General features: G+C 46.4%; 1 protein-coding gene across 7 annotated transcripts in view; it reads right to left on the bottom strand.

The window, feature by feature from the left end:
- SEPTIN8 (septin 8) overlaps positions 1-18,350 on the bottom strand; it is a 362,068-nt gene that overhangs the window by 171,254 nt on the left and 172,464 nt on the right. For 6 of the 7 annotated variants that reach the window (XR_010179623.1, XM_063928171.1, XM_063928174.1 and 3 more), the window contains one exon: positions 5,981-6,167. Coding sequence is in view for 6 of the 7 variants with exons in the window: in XM_063928171.1 (XP_063784241.1) it covers positions 5,981-6,167 (187 nt within the window). In the remaining variant the exon portion in view is untranslated. The remainder of the gene's footprint in view (positions 1-5,980; positions 6,168-18,350) is intronic. The other variant, XM_063928173.1, reaches the window with a different exon arrangement.

The following is an 18,350-nucleotide window of genomic DNA, read 5'->3' as shown; positions in this document are numbered from 1 at the left end:
AAAACAAAACAAAAACAAAAAAAACACCAAAAAAAGTTTTATTGCAATTCCCCCCCCCCGATATTCCACTGTAAAAAGAAAAAAAAAAAATTAAACGGGGTATCCAATTAGGTCTCCTGTAATAAAAAAATAAATAAAATTCTCTAAAAACAGATTCAGTGAAATGTTTGTATTTTCGCCCCGCAGCACCGAAAAAAGCCAGCGCTTATCGGGGAATTTGTATGCCTGCCTGAGGCAGGTGAACCAAAATCCCCGATAAGCAACGGCTCATCAGGGCTAATAGGATAGCCGCGGCAAAGGAATTAACCACGGTAATTGGATACTGCACTGTTTAAATAAAAAATATATATATAAATATAATATTATATATATATATATAATATATTTCTATATATATATATATATCTATATATATCTATATATCTATATCTATATCTATATCTATATATATATATATATAATTTTAAATTACCTACCGGTAAATCCATATCTTGTAGTCCGTAGAGGATACTGAGGTTCCATTTAGTGCCATGGGGTATAAATAAACTGGTCCACTAGGAGACATAAGCACTTTAAGAATTTGACAGTGTGGGCTGGCTTCTCCCTCTATGCCCCTCCAACCAGACTCAGTCTAGGAAACTGTGCCCGAGGAGACGGACATACTTTGAGAGAAGAATAGATAAAGATAGTGGTGAGATTCCGAACCAGCACACACAAACAGAGGAAAGCTATGCTAACCCAACTTTAAGCAGGAACAGCAACAGCTGAACCAACAATACTTAACCAAGTAACAGTGCAGGAAGAACGAAGCACTGGGCTAGCACCCAGTATCCTCTAAGGACTACGAGAAAAGGATTTACCGGTAGGTAATAAAAATCCTATTTTCTCTTACGTCCTAGAGGATACTGGGGACCAATTTAGTACCATGGGGATGTACCAAAGCTCCCAAACCGGGTGAGAGTGCAGAGGCTGCTGCAGAACAAATTGACCAAACCGAAGATACTCAGAGGCCAAAGTATCAAACTTGTAAAACTTTGCAAACATGTTCGAACCAGACCAAGTAGCTGTTCGGCAGAGCTGTAAAGCTGAACCCACCGACCTAGTAGAGTGGGCCTGTACAGATTTTGGAATCGGCAAACCTGCCGTGGAATAAGCATGCTGGATAGTGAGTCTGATCCAGCATGCAATTGTCTGCTTTGAAGCAGGACACCCAATTTTAGTGGAATCAGAGAACGTACAGTGAGTCGGATTTCCTGCGATAAGCTGTCCTCTCTACGTATACCTTCAAAGCCCTCACAACATCCAAAGACTTTGAAGTAGCAGAGGTGTTTGTGACAACCAGAACCACAATAGGTTGTTTGATGTGAAACGCAGACACCACTTTAGGAAGAAATTGCTGACTAGTTCAGAGTTCAGCTCTGTCCTCATGGAAAATTAAATAGGGGCTTTTGTGAGACAAAGCTCCCAGCTCCGACACACGTCTTGATGAAGCCAAGGCCAACAGTGTGACAGTCTTCCACGTAAGATATTTTACGTCCAGCTCCTGCAACGGTTCAAACCAGTCCGATTGGAGGAACTGCAGCACCAAATTCAGATCCCAAGTTGCCGTGGGAGGCACAAAGGGAGGTTGGATGTGCAGAACACCTTTCAAGAACATCTGGACCTCAGGGAGAAAAGCCAATCGTTTTTGAAAGAAAATGGACAAGGCCGAAATCTGGACTTTTATGGAGCCCAGACGCAGGCTCACATCTGACTGCAGAAAAAGCAGGAAACGCCCCAGATGAAATTCCACCACAGAATAATTTCTGCTCTAACACCAAGAGACATATTTCTTCCAAATGTGATGGTAAATGTTTCAACGTCGCCCTGACTTGACCATCTTCCTTGAAACTGCACCCCTTTGGTGACTGCTCCCCAACCTCGGATGCTTGCGTCCGTGGTTAACAGAATCAAGTTCTGAATTCCGAGCCCACGACCCTCGACGAGATGAGAAGTCTGTAGCCACCACAGAAGGGAGATTCTGACTTTTGACGAAAGATGGATCCTCTGGTGCATGTGAAGATGCGATCCAGACCATTTGTCCAACAGATCGAGCTGGAAGGGTCTTGCGTGAAACCTTCCGTATTGAAGCGTCTCATAAGATGCCACCATTTTCCCCAGAAAATGAATGCATAGATGCACCAATATCAGGGTTGGCTTCAGGACACCCCCAACCATCAACTGGATTAACAATGTCTTTTCCAACAGAAGGAACACTTTCTGCGACTCCGTGTCCAGTACCATTCCCAGGAATGGAAGCCTCCATGTTGGCTCTGAGATTTCGGAAGGTTCAGAATCCTCCCGTGATCCTGGAGAAGTTTGGTTGAGAAACCAATGCTGTCCAGCAACCTCTCCCTGGATGGCACCTTTATCAAAAGATCACCCAAGTATGGAATTATGTTAACTCCCTGTTTGCGGAGTATAAACATCATCTCTGCCATCACTTTGGTGAATACCCTTTGTGCCGTGGAGACACCAAATGGCAGGGCCTGGAACTGGTAGCGACAGTCCTGCAGTGCAAACCGTAAATAAGCCTGATGAGGCAGCCAGATCGGAATGTGAATTTACGCATCCTTGATATCCAGAGACACTAGGAATTCCCCTTCCTCCAGACCTGAGATAACTGCTCTCAGAGACTCAATCTTGAATTTGAACACTCATAAGTATGGGTTCAATGATTTAAGATTCAAAATCGACCTTACCGGACCGTCCGGTTTCGGTACTACAAACAAGATGGAATAATATCCCTTGTTTTGCAGATGAGGTGGAACTGGAACAATGACCTGGGTCTGTACAAGCTTTTGAATGGCATCATGTAAGGTTATACTTGCCTCTTGTGAAACTGGTAAGCCTGATTTGAAGAATCTGTGAGGTGGGAGCTCCTGAAACTCCAGTCTGTAGCCCTGGGAAATAAGATCTATGACCCAGGGATCCCGGCACGAACTTCAGCAGATGTGACTGAAAAATTTTAGTCAGGCTCCCACCTGACAGCCCTCCAGTCATCGCGGTCCCCTGTCATGTTGAAGGCTTTGAGGAAGCAGAGCCTGAGCTCTGCTCCTGAGCACCTGCAGTTGCTGGTTTGCGTGGTTTACCTCTTGCACCTCTGGAGGCCGTAGAAGTACCTCTGGATTTGCCCTTAAACTTGGCCATCTGAAAGGACTGTAAATTTGAAGCTGAATAAGCTTTCCTGGCTGGGAGAGCTGCGGAAGGAAGATACATAGACTTACCCGCAGTAGCTGTGGAGATCCATTTGTCTAGATCATCCCCAAACAAGGCCTCTCCTGTGAATGTGAGGCCTTCCACGCCTTTCCTGGAGTCCGCATCAGCAGTCCACTGACCATAGCAGTGGTCCATGCATTAAGCAAGCCTATCTCTTTTATGGCTTCCACCATAAAATGTGCAGAGTCCTGTATATGCTGCAGGAGTAAAACAACCCCCCCCCCCCCCCCCCCCCCAGACAAGGAATCTAACCCCTCAATTAGGTTACCTGACCATTTAGCAATGGCTTTTGTGATCCACGCACATGTAATAGTGGGTCTCTGGGCCACCCCAGCAGCTGTGTACAATGATTTGAGTGTAGTCTCAACTTTACGATCAGCCGTGTCTTTCAGGGAGGCTGCACCAGGGACTGGCAATACAATTTTTCGTGACAGCCTAGAGACTGATGCGTCCACTATCTGGATTTTCTCTTTTTTCCTATCCTCCAGAGGAAAAGGAAAAGATGAGAGCAACCTTTTAGGGATTTTAAATTTCTTATCAGGATTAACCCATGGTTCTTCAAACAGGGTATTTAATTCCTTTGACGCAGGAAAAGTGACTGAGGACTTCTTTTTTTACATTAAAATAAGATCCTCACAATTCTCTTGACACCTTGTCAGGAATTTGCAGAACATCTCCGATAGCCTCTATTCCCTGTGACAGAGTAGCATCACCCCCCCCCCCTGCAAATCCACCTGACCCGTCAGAGTCAGACTGCAGGATATGGGCCAGAGATAGTTTTTGCAGACAAATGGGAGGGGATTGAGACGCTGGTTTGGGGACTAAGTCTCTATTCATAAACTCAACCACAGACTGTCTTAAGTATTGCGTCTCTTTCTCATTGCAGGATAATTTCGTAGAAATATTGGAGATCATTCCTTTAATGGAATTAACCCACTCCGGTTCAGCCCCGCTATTCTGGGAAGGTGCACTGCCCTGAGTACCCAGTAGTGAGCCCCCTGGTGAAGAGGAACACTCCGCTGTACAAGAAACACACTCTTTGCCTGACAATGTGACAGCACACATACACAGGAAAAGGTTAAGCACAATTATCCCACAAAGAGCCCTTCAGGGAGACACAGTTATTTGGAGACAGCCCCTACCACGTCCTTATCGCTAATGCCAAACTTAGCCGGGTCGCAGACTAAGTACCCTGATAGGGCACTTAGTACACTAATAATCGCTTTCCCCCCTGCTATGACCCTTCCCCCTGGTACTACTGAAGTAATATGGAGTCTCTCCAGAGGAGCTGCGCGTTCCTGTCAGTCCGCGTCTGTCTCTGTCCACTGCAGAGGGAAAATGGCTCTGGTGAGCTGCTGGATCGGCTCATAGATAAGGCCCCGCCCCTTCAATGGCGCGCGGTCTTCCCACTTTTTTTTATACTGACTGATGCTTAAAATGGAGAGAAAACCATTGTAAGCCTGTTTTTGCCAGTGTTGGTACTGTGTACACAGCTATGTATTGTGTCTGGAGATGCATTGAGCCCAGGTTAGAAGCCGAGCGTCTCCGTACCCTCATGCCGCCATAATGGCCATCGCCCCGTTAACCGGAACGCCAGCTTAGTACTCACCACTCTTCATTCTTCTGCCTCTGTTAGGGGTGGGGGCGTGCTGCGGGAATGTACGCTCGCCGTGGTGGGACTTGCAAATAGTTCCCTCAGGAGCTCAGGGGCTTGCGAATAGTTCCTTCAGGAGCTCAGTGTCAGCAGGGGAATGGGACCATTAACCATTCAAGAGGTTGGGCCGTTCCCCCTCCCTAAGTCCCACGAAGCAGACAGGCTGGTGCCATCCAGTCCTGCCTGATAACAAAAAAAGAAATGAAATGCAGAAAACTCTTCAGGAGCATCCATAAGCGTGACCGCCTCCTCCAGGCACATTTTCTAAACGGAGTCTAGTAGGAGGGCCATAGAGGGAGAAGCCAGCCCACACTATCAAATTCTTAAAGTGCCCATGGCTCCTAGTGGACCAATCTATACCACATGGTACTAAATGGAGCCCCGGTATCCTCTAGGACGCAAGAGACAAAAAGAAACTGTAATTAAAATTAATTCTACAGATGTTAATTATTCTGTCATAATCAGCGCATTGGGCTTTTACATCTATGAACTGTGTGTGTTATAACAAGCCTAGAGTTGCTGCTACCCCTTTGATTACCGTATAGGTAGAATTTTAGAGCAACAGGTTACAACAAGGAATACAACCTTATTACTTATAGCAGTTCGCATCAGAATACAAAATGCTCTGGAACAGAAGTCGGATTTGGATATCAGATTTTTTAGAATTTTGGAATAATTGCATACCATACCGAGTTATCACGGTGATGGGACCCAAGTCTAAGCACAGAACGCATTTATGTTTCATATACACCTTATACACAGCCTGAAAGTCATTTAATGCAATAATTTTAATAACTGTATTAAACAAAGTTTGTGTACATTGAGCCATCAGAAAACGAAGGATTCAGTATCTCACTCATCTCAAAAACTCTGTATTTCGGAATATTTGGATATGGGATACTCAACCTGTTTATACTAGAAACCCACCCCTGGTATGAAGACATTATGGCACATTGACTGTTTGGGGCACATGGGAAGAATTCCTCTGCTACAACCATCATCATAAAGACCCGATTTAAGGAAACAGAAATACGCCTGTGTAAAAAATTTAAATTGCTTTCATATTACCTTACTATCCAGCTTCTTCATAGTAACCAGGTCCAGGGATTTCAGGGAGTGACCAGTCGGTGTGATGAAGTACAGACAGACGTGTATCCTGGAGTCATGGAAGTTGAACAGGGAACGTCGAATTTTCAGCTCTTCTTGTAGGTAATTCTCAAACTGAGTATCAATATAGTCAACGACTGACCTGTAACTGCACAAAGACACCATGTAAAGCTGTGGTTATTATAGCACACACAAAAATTAAACTGTTCCGCCGCAACCATAATCCATTTTCAAAGAAGTAAAATAAAAAAAAAAGAAAGGAATAATTAGCAATCTCATAATGGCATCAAGCCTATCTGGCAAATCATATGTTTAAATAACACAAGTCCTAAGAGGTGGCATGAGCTAGACAGAACTGAACAATGCCACTTCTGTGTTCCATTTACAAGCATTGAATAGCAGTTGCCCTGCAGAGGCGCTGACGATGACAAGTGCAGGGGCGGGGTGCAGCCAAGTTTGAGCTTTGAAGGCAGATAGCAGTAAGATGAAAGCCTCACAGAACAGCATACAGTAACTGTAGCGTTTTGCATCTTAGTTTGGGTCAATAAAAGAGCAGGGAAAAAGGAAGGGAGGGTAATGAGTACAACAATGGGGTAAACAAATGCCCATACAGAATATGGATGACCCACAGAATGCCTAAGAGCCAGAGACGAAATACACATTAGGCATGCATAGTACAGTGTTGCAATAAGCCATCGGAAGGAATCCTAGAAAATCTTCCTATTTAATAGCAAAGCCATTTACACAAAGCATAAAGACTAGCCCTGCACTGGAGACTGCACGGATACCCATGGTAAATAATCACTGTAACATAGCAGTCTAAACAATGCTTTTATTAATTTAGAATAGCCACTTAAGATGAAGGAGAAGGCAAAAGCTCAGAGGGGCGCCCAACATGAGTCATATGACTGTGGTTACCATGGTAGCACGACACCCTGTAGAATATATCATTACAGGTTGAGTATCTCTTATCCAAAATCCCACATTATTGGGTCCCCTACTGAGATAGTGACATATACATTATATGGATATATAATATACACACACTATATATATATACATATATATATATATAGATACACACACACACACACACACACACATATATATATATACACATATATATATATATACACATACATACATACACACACACACATGCATACATATACACACACATATATTAGGATTTTAATACCTATCGGTAAATCCTTTTCTTAGTCCGTAGAGGATGCTGAAGTCGTCATTGAACCATGGGGTATAGACGGGATCCGCAGGAGACATGGGCACTTTAAGACTTTGAAAGGGTGTGAACTGGCTCCTCCTCCAGACTCCAGTTATAGGAACTGTGCCCAGGGAGACTGACATTTCGAGGAAAGGATTTATTGTTAAACTAAGGTGAGATTCATACCAGCTCACACCTCAAGCATGCCGCAGAACGTGGCATTCAACAGAACACAAGCCAACGGCATGAACACTTGCAGCAACACGCTGACAATAACGTAACACAACATGTGTGTAACCACAACTAATAACTGCAGAGACAGTACGCACTGGGACGGGCGCCCAGCATCCTCTACGGACTAAGAGAAAAGGATTTACCGGTAGGTATTAAAATCCTATTTTCTCATACGTCCTAGAGGATGCTGGGGTCATCATAGAACCATGGGGTTATACCAAAGCTCTAGAACGGCGGGAGAGTGCGGATGACTCTGCAGCACCGATTGACCAAACTTAAGCTCTTCATGGGCCAAGGTGTCAAACTTGTAGAACTTTGCAAAAGTGTTTGACCCCGACCAAGTAGCTGCTCGGCAAAGTTGCAATGCCGAGACCCCCCGGGCAGCCGCCCAGGATGAACCCACCTTTCTAGTAGAACGGGCTTTTACCGATTCCGGTAACGGCAATCCAGCCGTGGAATGAGCCTGCTGAATCGTGTTACAGATCCAGCGAGAAATGGTCTACTTGGAAGCAGGATACCCAACCTTGTTGGGAGCATACAGGACAAACAGAGCTTCTGTTTTCCTAATCTGAGCCGTTCTGGCGACATAAATCTTCAAAGCTCTGACCACATCCAGAAATTTTGACTCAGCGAAAGCGTCAGTAGCCACAGGCACCACAATAGGTTGGTTCATGTGGAAAGAGGAAACCACCTTCGGCAGAAATTGTTGACGTGTCCTCAATTCAGCTCTATCTTCATGGAAGATCAAATGAGGGCTCTTGTGAGACAAGGCCGCTAATTCAGACACCCGCCTTGCAGAAGCCAAGGCCAACAGGATGACCACTTTCCAAGTGAGGAATTTCAACTCCACCTTCCGTAAAGGTTCAAACCAATGTGATTGAAGGAACTGCAACACCACATTAAGATCCCATGGTGCCACTGGAGGCACAAATGGAGGTTGGATGTGCAACACGCCTTTCACGAAAGTCTGAACTTCTGGAAGGGAGGCAATTGTTTCTGAAAGAAAACCGGTAAGGCCGAAATCTGTACCTTAATTGAGCCCAATTTTAGGCCCGCATCCACACCTGCTTGTAGAAAATGGAGAAAACGTCCTAGCCGAAACTCCTCCATAGGAGCCCCCTTGGATTCACACCAAGAAACATATTTTCTCCAAGTACGGTGGTAATGTTTAGACCTTTATGGCCTGAATAAGTGTGGGAATGACTTCACTGGGAATACCCTTAGAGGCTAGGATTTTGCGCTCAACCGCCATGCCGTCCAACGTAGCAGCGGTAAGTCCTGATACACGCACGGCCCCTGTTGTAACAGGTCCTCGTGCAGAGGAAGAGGCCAGGGATCTCCTATGAGTAATTCCTGAAGATCTGGATACCAAGCCCTCCTTGGCCAGTCTGGGACAATGAGGATCGCCCGGATCTTTGTTGTTCTTATGATCTTTAGAACTTTTGGAATGAGAGGAAGTGGAGGGATACATACACCGACTGAAAACACCCACGGTGTCACCAGTGCATCCACTGCAATTGCTTGAGGGTCCCTTGACCTGGAACAATATCTCTGAAGCTTCTTGTTGAGCCGAGATGCCATCATGTCTACTTGAGGAACTCCCCAACGACTTGTCACCTCTGCGAAGACTTCTTGGTGGAGGCCCCACTCTCCTAGATGGAGATCGTGTCTGCTGAGGAAGTCTGCTTCCCAGTTGTCCACTCCTGGAATGAAGATCGCTGACCGTGCGCTTGTATGCTTTTCCGCCCAGCGGAAAATCCTTGTGGCTTCTGCCATTGCCGCTCTGCTTTTCATTCTGCCCTGACGGTTTATGTACGCTACTGCTGTTACATTGTCCGACTGGATCAGTACAGGCAGATCTCGAAGAAGATGTTCTGCTTGCAGAACGCCGTTGTAAATGGCCCTCAACTCCAGAACATTTATGTGGAGACAAGTTTCCTGACTTGACCATCTTCCTTGGAAGTTTTCTCCCATTGTGACTGCCCCCCAGCCTCGGAGGCTTGCATCCGTGGTCACTAGGATCCAGTCCTGAATCCCGAACCTGCGCCCCTCTAGGAGGTGAGAGCTGTGCAGCCACCACAGGAGTGATACCCTGGTCTTGGAAGACAAGATTATCCTCCGGTACATGTGTAGGTGGGACCCGGACCACTTGTCCAACAGGTCCCACTGGAACACTCTGGCATGGAACCTGCCAAACTGAATGGCCTCGTAGGCCGCAACCATCTTCTCCAGCAACCAAATGCATTGATGGACTGACACTCTTGCTGGTTTCAGAATTTGTTTGACCAGACTCTGAAGTTCCAGAGCCTTTTCCACTGGAAGAAAGAGACTCTGTAGTTCTGTGTCCAATATCATTCCCAAAAACAACAACCGCATCGTCGGAATCAACTGTGATTTTGGCAAGTTTAGGAGCCAACCATGTTGCTGAAGGACTGTCAGGGAGAGTGCAACTTTTTTCACCAACTGGTCCCTGGATCTCGCCTTTATCAGGAGATCGTCCAAGTATGGGATAATCATGACTCCTTGCTTGCGAAGGAGAACCATCATCTCCGCCATCACTTTGGTAAAAACCCTCGGTGCCGTGGACAGACCAAACGGCAACGTTTGAAATTGGTAAGGACAATCCTGAATTGCAAACCTCAGGTAAGCCTGATGCGGAGGATAAATGGGAACATGTAAGTAGGCATCTTTTATGTCCACAGACACCATAAAATCCCCTTCCTCCAGACTGGAGATCACTGCTCGGAGAGTCTCCATCTTGAATTTGAATTTCTTTAAATAGAAATTCAGGGATTTCAGCCACAAACAGGCTCGAATAAAAAGCCTTCTCCCTGTTGTGACTGGGGAACCCTGATGCGTCGCAAACTACCTCCCTGTCCGGAAGAGAAGCTGGTAAGGCCGATTTGAAAAAACGGCGAGGGGGAACGTCTTGAAACTCCAGCTTGTACCCTTGGGATACTAGTTGTAAAACCCATGGGTCTAGGTCCGAACGAAACCAAAACTGACTGAAGAGTTTGAGACGTGCCCCCACCGGTGCGGACTCCCGCATAGGAGCCCCAACGTCATGCGGTGGAAGTGGCAGAAGCCTGGGAGGACTTCTGCTCCTGGGAGCCTGACAAGGCTGGAGATCGTTTACCTCTTCCCCCTCCTCTAGTGGCAAGGAAGGAAGAACCTCGGCCCTTTCTGTATTTATTGGGCCGAAAGGACTGCATCTGATAGTGATGCGTTTTCTTTTGGAGGAACATAAGGCAAAAAGGAAGACTTACCCGCGGTAGCTGTAGATACCAAATCATCAAGGCAGTCACCAAATAAAGCCTTACCTTTATATGGTAGAGATTCCATACTTTTCTTGGAATCAGCATCAGCATTCCATTGGTGAATCCACAACGCTCGTCTAGCTGAGACTGCCATGGCATTGGCCTTTGATTCCAAAAGACCAATATCTCTCGCAGCTTCCTTAAGGTATGCTGCAGCGTCCTTGATATAACCCAACGTCAAGAGGACGCTATCCCTATCTAGGGTATCTATTTCAGAAGACAAGTTGTCTGCCCACTTTTCGATAGCACTACTTACCCACGCAGACGCAATGACAAGTCTGAGTAGCGTACCTGTGGTTGCATAAATGGACTTTAACGTAGTTTCTTGTTTACGATCCGCAGGTTCCTTAAGGGCCGCCGTGTCAGGTGACGGTAGAGACACTTTTTTAGACAAACGTGACAGGGCCTTGTCCACGGTGGAGGGCGACTCCCACTTTTCCCTATCAGCCGAGGGAAATGGATAAGCTGTCTTAATTCTTTTGGGAATCTGAAACTTTTTGTCAGGAGCTTCCCAGAGTTTTTCAAATAGCATGTTCAGTTCATGAGAGGTGGGAAACGTTACCTCGGGTTTCCTTTCCTTATACATACAGACCCTTTTATCAGGGACAGCCGGGTCCTCAGTGATATGTAGCACCTCTTTAACCGCCACAATAATGTACTGAATACTCTCTGCCAATTTTGGATCTAATCTGGAATCGCAATAGTCGACACTGGAATCAGAGTCTGTGTCGTTATCAGCGTCTGCCAACTGGGCCAGCGTACGTTTCTGTGACCCTGAGGGGAGCTGACTTTGCAATAACATATCTTCTACAGATTTCTTCCATGCCTGGGTCTGAGACTCAGACTTATCTAGCCTCTTACTAATAAGAGCCACATTAGCATTCAAGGCGTTCAATACATTTATCCAATCCGGCGTTGGCGGTGCTGACAGAGTCACCCCCGCAGCCGTTTGTGTCCCTAATACAGCCTCCTCCTGGGAAGAGCCTTCAGCCTCAGACATGTCGACACACGTGCACCAAACACCCACAGACACACCGGGCCTATAGGGGACAGACCCACAGTAAAGCCTGTTAGAGAGACAAAGAGGAGATTTGCCAGCTCACACCCCAGCGCCCAATCAGCGGTTCTGAAGCGCCCAATAAATGCCTCAGACCTGTAGCGCTTTTAATATAAGGTTTATTGCACCAAATTAGCCAGTGTCCCCCCCGTTTTGCACCGATACTTGTCAGTGTGAAGGAAGGACCAGCGTCTCTGCAGCCTGATGGAGAAAATGGCGCAGAGTGAGCTGTGAGGACGAAGCTCCACCCCCTTAATGGCGCACTTTCGTCCCGCTTCTTCTATGATTATACTGGCGCGGGTTTTGGACAGTGCCTCGGCACTAATGTCCCTCTTTTGCCAGTGTCCGCTGAGGATATATTAGCTGCCCAGGGCGCCGGCGCCCCCTGTAGTGCTGTGTATATGTGGGAGCTTGGCGTGCAGCGTCCGCGCGCTGTGCGGCACCTCAGAGAATGCCATCACTGAAGTCTTCTTTTCTTCTTCTACTCACCTGTCTTCTGGCTCTGTAAGGGGGTGACGGCAGGCTGCGGGACTGAGCATCTAGACGTACCCAGCGATCAGCACCCTCAGGAGCTAATGGTGTCCTGTAGCCAGATGCACTGGAAGTGGGTCATACTCCTCTCCCCTAAGTCCCACGAAGCAGGGACACTTGCCAGCAGCCTGAACATAAAAAACCTAACAAAAAGTATTTTTCAGAGAAACTCAGTAGAGCTCCCTGTAGTGCGTCCAATCTCACTGGGCACAATTCTAAAACTGGAGTCTGGAGGAGGGGCATAGAGGGAGGAGCCAGTTCACACCCATTCTTAAAGTGTCCATGTCTCCTGCGGATCCCATCTATACCCCATGGTTCTATGATGACCCCAGCATACATATATATCCCAGTAGGGGAACCAAAAAAAAAGTGTGCCTTTGGATAAGGGATACTCAACCTGTAATAGAAAAATATTAAACAAACCAAGGACAAATTGTAAATAAATCAAAATTCTTCTTGCATCCACCAGTATTTGTGAAGAGCAAGAAAAATAGATAAAAACAAACCCCTGCCACACCTCATGTTTTCATGGTATTGCTACATTAAAATTATATCTTAAAAAAAAAAAAAAAACACACCACCTTTCTTATACAGGCAGTAACATAATAAAATGGTTGCATACCTTCCCCTAAGTAAATGGGTCCCACATCAAAGTTCACAATAGTGGCAAAGCATTTTGCTTGGGGGGAGGGGCTATTGTTTAACAATGCATTGTCCAAATTACGGTAAAGACTCATTTCACTCCATTGTCTAGGCTATGCCTTCCAGCATCATCAAGCAAAGCTGACAGCTGACTTATATTTATGTGTAATCTTCAAGTTATTAACAAAAGAAAAAACCACAGACTTCACACCAATGCCAAGATTTACTGGAAAGCATGCGACACTGACACTTTTCCATGATTTATGTATCTCAGACACAAGGTCTGCTGCTATGCTCCAGACAGATCAAATATTTCTTTTAAGACAAAAAAAAAAAGCCTACTCAGGAGAGAATTCTCCTCAATTACTGTAATTGTGGGGTATGTCAGAAAAATAAAATATGGGTTCTATGGTTGTGTCACCTGGTGTGAAGCAGGCTGGAAAGATGGGCTACACATGCAGTGGTTATTATTCTGTTTGCAAGGTGTATCTCACAGATGCTGAATAGAAACAGTGCTTTGTTCAAGCTTGTGAGCTAAAGTCAATCTTAGCATGCGGCTTCACTTAAAATCTATGTTTGATTCAAATGGTTTCATCCCTTCAGTAAAGCGTACCGGTCACCTACAAACATTTTGGTCATCCATTTTGTAAGCTGAACCAATGTTGATGAGAATACATCAACTCTGTAAATTGTGCAATTGCCGAGACATAAGCTTACTGTTCAATTTAGAAAATGGTTACCACGGGTTGGGAACGATATGCCAGCGGTGAGCAATTCCCCACCGCCGGTCAGAATACTCACCGCGGCATCCCGATACTCAGAATCACGACAGGGAAAGATAAATATACTTTCCTTCCACCAATGGCCCCCCAACTCTCCCTTCTAACAGCCCAAACCTAAGGCCAGGGCCACACACAGCGACATGTAGCCCCCCACATATGCGGCAGGCCGGCCGCCGCATCCAACGGCAGCATGCTGCGGTTGAGCCAGATGGCAGGACGACAAGATTTCAAGGTGAACACATACATTTCAATGTATGTGTTCACACAGTGTGGCTGTGCTCTATTGAAATCCAGTGTAGCACTGGCCGGACCCTGTTCTGCAGCATCCCGCAGAACAGGATCCGTGTGAACACAAAAACCATTGAGCGGGACCCACTTGGCCACTATGTGTAGCCCCTAGCATAACCCTCCACTCCCTGCAACCTAGCCCTAGCCTAACCCTCCACTTCCTGCAACCTAACCCTTCCTGCTAACCTAACCCTAACTTCCCCCTGCCCCGTCCCTGCTGCAGCCTAAACCTAACCTCCGCCTCCTTGTGGCTCACCTCTCCTGCAGCTCACAATCATTCAGGATCCCAGAGGTGCCACAACTTGCTAAAGCATGGATAAAACAGTGCAATAATTGTTCCAACCCGTTCTTTGGTTAATGCCACCCAATTTGATGCTGTTCAGTGTTCCCAGCTGCTCCACCAGGCAGATCTCATTACATGTGTAAATACTAACTAACGTGAAAACATTTGGCTGATGTGAATACACATCAAGCTGGTTTTAAAGATAGACAGGGGTATAAGCAATTGCGGTCGAATTCCCGAAAATGTCGAAAAACTGGACTTTTTCGCAAAAAAAAAAAATCGACAATGCAATACAGTACTTTTAGTCAAAAAAAACGGACTTCTCAAATTCGACTTTTTGAAATTCAACATTTGACAAATTCGACATTTCTGCAATGGTACAAATGCGGCTTTTTTCGACAAAAGTATATTCAATTGAAGAATGTAAATTCGACAACAGTGCTTTTCGACAGTAAATTCGTCATTTTCAATCTGCCTCACTTTGCTGGCGGAATGTAATAAAAAGAATTAAAAAACATGTTTTTTTTATTGCTAATAGCATATCTATTTATATTAGAAGGGATTAGGTACTTGGTTTGTCTATTTAGGAGGCACAAGTATTATTTATATATTTTTTTAAATATTTTTATTTTTTATGGAATGGGTTAAAAACCTGGAAAAAAAAAATGCGTGGGGTCCCCCCTCCTAAGCATAACCAGCCTCGGGCTCTTTGAGCCGGTCCTGGTTGTAAAAATACGGGGGGGGGATGACAGGGGTTCCCCCGTATTTTAACAACCAGCACCGGGCTCTGCATCCGGTCCTGGTGCCAAAAATACGGGGGACAAAAAGAGTAGGGGTCCCCCGTATTTTTTGTACCAGCACCGGGCTCCACTAGCTCCCTGCGGCCGTGGCATTAAATACCCAACTAGTCACCCCTGGCCGGGGTACCCTGGAGTGGGGACCCCTTCAATCAAGGGGTCTCCCCCCCCCAGCCTCCCAAGGGCCAGGGGTGAAGCCCGGGGCTGTCCCCCCCCATCCAAGGGCTGCGGATGGGGGGCTGATAGCCTTGTTGAAAATGAAAGAATATTGTTTTTTGCAGCAGAACTACAAGTCCCAGCAAGCCTCCCCAGCAAGCTGGTACTTGGAGAACCACAAGTACCAGCATGCGGGGGTAAAACGGGCCCGCTGGTACCTGTAGTTCTACTGCAAAAAAAATACCCAAATAAAAACAGGACACAGACACCGTGAAAGTAAAAATAAGATTTTAAACCTACCGGTAAATCTATTTCTCCTAGTCCGTAGAGGATGCTGGGGACTCCATAAGGACCATGGGGTATAGACGGTCTCCGCAGGAGATAGGGCACCTAAAAAGAACTTTGACTATGGGTGTACACTGGCTCGTCCCTCTATGCCCCTCCTCCAGACCTCAGTTAGAGAACTGTGCCCAGAGGAGATGAACACTACAAGGCAGGATTTAGAAATCCAAGGGCAAGATTCATACTAGCCCACACCAAGCATACCACGTAACCTGGATCATACAAAACCAGTTAACCGTATGAACAATAACAGCAACGGTCCAAGACCGATGTCAACTGTAACATAACCCTTATTTAAGCAACAACTATATACAAGTCTTGCAGAGTTTCCGCACTGGGACGGGCGCCCAGCATCCTCTACGGACTAGGAGAAATAGATTTACCGGTAGGTTTAAAATCTTATTTTCTCTTACGTCCTAGAGGATGCTGGGGACTCCGTAAGGACCATGGGGTTTATACCAAAGCATCCAATCGGGCGGGAGAGTGCGTATGACTCTGCAGCACCGACTGAGCAAACGCTAGGTCCTCATCAGCCAGGGTATCAAACTTGTAGAATTTAGCAAAAGTGTTTGATCCCGACCAAGTCGCCGCTCATCAAAGTTGTAATGCCGAGACGCCTCGGGCAGCCGCCCAAGAAGAGCCCACCTTCCTAGTGGAATGGGCCTTAACCGAATTTGGTACCGGCAATCCAGCCGTAGAATGAGCCTGCTGAATCGTATTACAGATCCAGCGAGCAATAGTCTGCTTCGAAGCAGGTGCGCCAATCTTATTGGCAGCATACAGGACAAACAGAGCCTCTGTTTTCCTAATTCTAGCCGTCCTGGCTACATAAATCTTTAAGGCCCTGACTACGTCCAGGGATCTGGAATCCTCCAGATCACTTGTAGCCACAGGCACCACAATAGGTTGATTTTCATGGAATGAAGAAACCACCTTAGGCAAAAATTGCGGACGTGTCCTCAATTCAGCTCGATCACACATGAAAAATCAAGTAGAGGCTTTTGTGTAACAAAGCCGCCAATTCTGACACTCGCCTTGCTGATGCCAAGGCCAACAACATGACCACCTTCCAAGTAAGAAATTTCAACTCAACCTTGTTAAGCGGTTCAAACCAGTGTGATTTTATGTACTGCAACACCACGTTGAGGTCCCACGGTGCCACTGTAGGCACAAAAGGAGGCTGGATGTGCAGCACTCCCTTTACAAACGTCTGGACTTCTGGAAGAGAAGCCAACTCTTTCTGAAAGAAAATCGAGAGGGACGAAATCTGTACCTTAACAGAGCCTAATTTTAGGCCCATATCCACTCCTGTAAGTAGGAAGTGGAGAAAACGACCCAGATGAAAATCTTCCGTAGGTGCATTCTTGGTTTCACACCAAGACGCATACTTTCGCCAGATACGGTGATAATGCTTATCCGTCACCTCCTTCCTAGCCTTTATTAAAGTAGGGATAACCTCTTCCGGAATCCCCTTTTTCGCTAGGATTCGGCGTTCAACCGCCATGCCATCAAACGTAACCGCGGTAAGTCTTGAAATACACAGGGCCACGGTTGCAACAGGTCTTCCCTCAGAGGAAGAGGCCAGGGATCTCCTGTGAGCATCTCTTGTAGATCTGAGTACCAGTCCCTTCGAGGCCAGTCTGGGACAACGTGTATCGTCTGTACTCTTCTTTGCCTTATGATCCTCAACACTTTTGTGATGAGAGGAAGAGGAGGAAACACGTAGACCGATTTGAACACCCACGGTGTTATTAGAGCGTCTACAGCCACTGCCTGAGGGTCCCGAGACCTGGCACAATACCTCTGAAGTTTTTTGTTGAGGCGTGACGCTATCATGTCTATTTGAGGAGTTCCCCAAAGACGTGTTATGTCTGCAAAGACTTCTTGATGAAGTCCCCACTCTCCTGGATGGAGATCGTGTCTGCTGAGGAAGTCTGCTTCCCAGTTATCTACTCCCGGAATGAAGACAGCCGACAGAGCGCTTATATGATTTTCCGCCCAGCGAAGAATCCTGGTGGCTTCCTCCATCGCGACACTGCTTCTTGTCCCGCCTTGGCGGTTCACATGAGCCACTGCTGTGACATTGTCTGATTGAATCAGAACCGGTAGGTTTCGAAGAAGACTCCCCGCTTGTCGAAGGCCGTTGTAAATGGCCCTGAGTTCCAACACATTGATGTGTAGACAGGACTCCTGGTCTGACAAAAGTCCCTGAAAATTTTGTCCCTGTGTGACCGCTCCCCATCCTCGGAGGCTCGCATCCGTGGTAACCAGGATCCAATCCTGAATTCCGAACCTGCGACCCTCCAGCAGGTGAGCACTTTGCAACCACTATAGGAGAGACACTCTGGCTCCTGGGGACAGAGTTATTTTCCGATGTAAGTGCAGATGGGACCCGGGCCACTTGTCCAGAAGGTCCCATTGAAAAGTCATTGCATGGAACCTTCCGAAGGGAATGGCCTCGTAGGCCGCCACCATTTTTTCCAGAACTCGAGTGCATTGGTGAACTGACACCCTTTTCGGTTTTAGCAGGTCTCCGACCATGTTCTGGATGTCCTGGGCTCTCTCTATTGGGAGGAAGACCTTCATTTGTTCCGTATCCAGTATCATACCTAGGAACGGTAGTCGAGTTGTCGGAATCAACTGATTTTGGTAGATTTAGAATCCAACCGTGTTGCTG

The sequence above is a fragment of the Pseudophryne corroboree genome, chromosome 6 (genome assembly GCF_028390025.1).
Source record: "Pseudophryne corroboree isolate aPseCor3 chromosome 6, aPseCor3.hap2, whole genome shotgun sequence".
Taxonomy (NCBI): Eukaryota; Metazoa; Chordata; class Amphibia; order Anura; family Myobatrachidae; genus Pseudophryne; species Pseudophryne corroboree.
This window is presented reverse-complemented; position numbering and strand designations above follow the sequence as displayed.